This window comes from Cebus imitator, unplaced genomic scaffold, assembly GCF_001604975.1.
Source record: "Cebus imitator isolate Cc_AM_T3 unplaced genomic scaffold, Cebus_imitator-1.0 Scaffold14, whole genome shotgun sequence".
NCBI classification, from domain to species: domain Eukaryota; kingdom Metazoa; phylum Chordata; class Mammalia; order Primates; family Cebidae; genus Cebus; species Cebus imitator.
Window position 1 is genome coordinate 11,280,740 of NW_016107329.1, and position 1,702 is coordinate 11,282,441.

Sequence of the window (1,702 nt, forward strand, 5' to 3'; positions counted from 1 at the left end):
CCTCTCCAGTGCGATTGCTCTGTCTGACTTGCTTGTCCTCTGAGCGACCCGTGGCCTCTCCAGTGCAGGTGCTCTGTCTGAATGCTTGTCCTCTGCTCCTCTGAGCTGTTTGGCTACTTTAATGCAGTTTGGGGGAGCTCATGGGAAGTGCAGGGTGGGTGTGCAGTGCAGAATGCTGGGGAGGCCGGCAGTGGATGGCCGCTGCTATGTGTCCTGGAAGGAGCCCGGGCAAGAGGCTCCCGCGGTCATTCGCTTGGGGACCGGCATGCCCCACCAGCCATGGGACTCACAGTGCTTGGGATGTCATTCTGACACCTGCTTCTCGCCCCCTGCCATGATCATCGCCTCACCTGCTACTTACAGGAAGGCAGCACGTCTGCAGTTGACCACCCAGGAGATTTCCACCTCCATAGAGCTTTGGTAGAACCTTCATGTCCCTTATCGTCCCTGGGCATCTGTCCGCACAGCCCCCAGGCTCTCGGCCAGTCCTACACACCGGGGTCCCCACAGCTTTAAGCTGTAGTGTTCATTCCCCGAATCCATGCCCAGGTGAGTCTCCCTACCCCGGCCAGACTTCCTCCAGCGGACAGATGCAAGTCAGAAACTAAAGGGCAAACAGCCCAGGAGCCCGGGTTTGGCACTGCCTAGGGCCAGGGCTCAGGGTGTCTGCAGAGAACCCACAGACCCACAGCCATTTATGGGGGCGGCGCCTCCAGGGCCCTGAAAGGTCCCATCTCTGTCTTTGCCTGTGGCCCTTCGAGCCTGTTCGTGCTGAGGGAAAAGCAGCTCTCTCCAGCTTCTGTTTACAACCAAGGCCAGAAACATAAAGGAACGCAGCCCTGGGCTGCACCCGCTGGTGCCTGGGAACTTGGTACTCAGGACAGGCGTGGGCTGCAGCATCCCCAAGTCAGGTGGGGCACTGTTGCCACATCATGGCTTACGTTTTCCAGAGCAAGGCAGAAAAGACTTCTGAAAAATCTTATCGTTTTTATCACCAATGCTGTGTGACCGGAGCTGTCCTTCATACTGTTGTCTAGGATATTCCTGAGGGAGCTGGAAAACTACACAGACTGCCCAGAGCTGGTTGGAAGATGCTTTCTGGAGAGGGTATGTGGTTTTTTGATGTATATTTTGTCACAACTTCTTAAAATTACTGAATAATGACTTCAAATTCTACTGCAAGTTCCTATTCTGACCAACTGAAATCGCAAAATACAAATGTTTTCAATTTGGCTGAGATAACTTGACACTCCTGTATCCCCAGAACCTCCTGTACCCCAGAATCTCTGGTGCCCCCAGAATCTCCTGTGCCTCCAGAGACTCCTCTACCCCAGAATCTCCTGTACACCTGAACCTCCTGTATCTCCAGAACTTCCTGTACCCCAGAACCTTCTTACCCCAGAACCCCCTGTGCCTTAGATCCTGCTGTACCCCTAGAACCTCCTGTGCCCCAGAACCTCTTGTACTCCAGAACCTCCTATATCCCCAGAACCTGCTATACCCCAGAACCTCCTATATCCCCAGAACCTCCTATACCCCAGAACCTCCTATATCCCCAGAACTTCCTGTACCCCAGAACCTCCTATAACCCCAGAACCTCCTGTACCCCAGAAACTCCTGTGCCCCCAGAACCTCCTGTACTCCAGAACCTCCTATATCCCCAGAACCTCCTATACCCCAGAACCTCCTATATCCCCAGAAC

The 1,702-nt window shown here is 54.2% G+C and overlaps 1 protein-coding gene across 13 annotated transcripts in view; it reads left to right on the plus strand.

Moving 5' to 3' along the window:
• The window catches only part of MCF2L (MCF.2 cell line derived transforming sequence like), a 212,943-nt gene that overhangs the window by 195,677 nt on the left and 15,564 nt on the right, over positions 1-1,702 (plus strand). For all 13 annotated transcript variants that reach the window (XM_017502483.2, XM_017502537.2, XM_017502520.2 and 10 more), the window contains one exon: positions 1,038-1,107. In XM_017502483.2, coding sequence (XP_017357972.1) covers positions 1,038-1,107 — 70 coding nt within the window. The remainder of the gene's footprint in view (positions 1-1,037; positions 1,108-1,702) is intronic.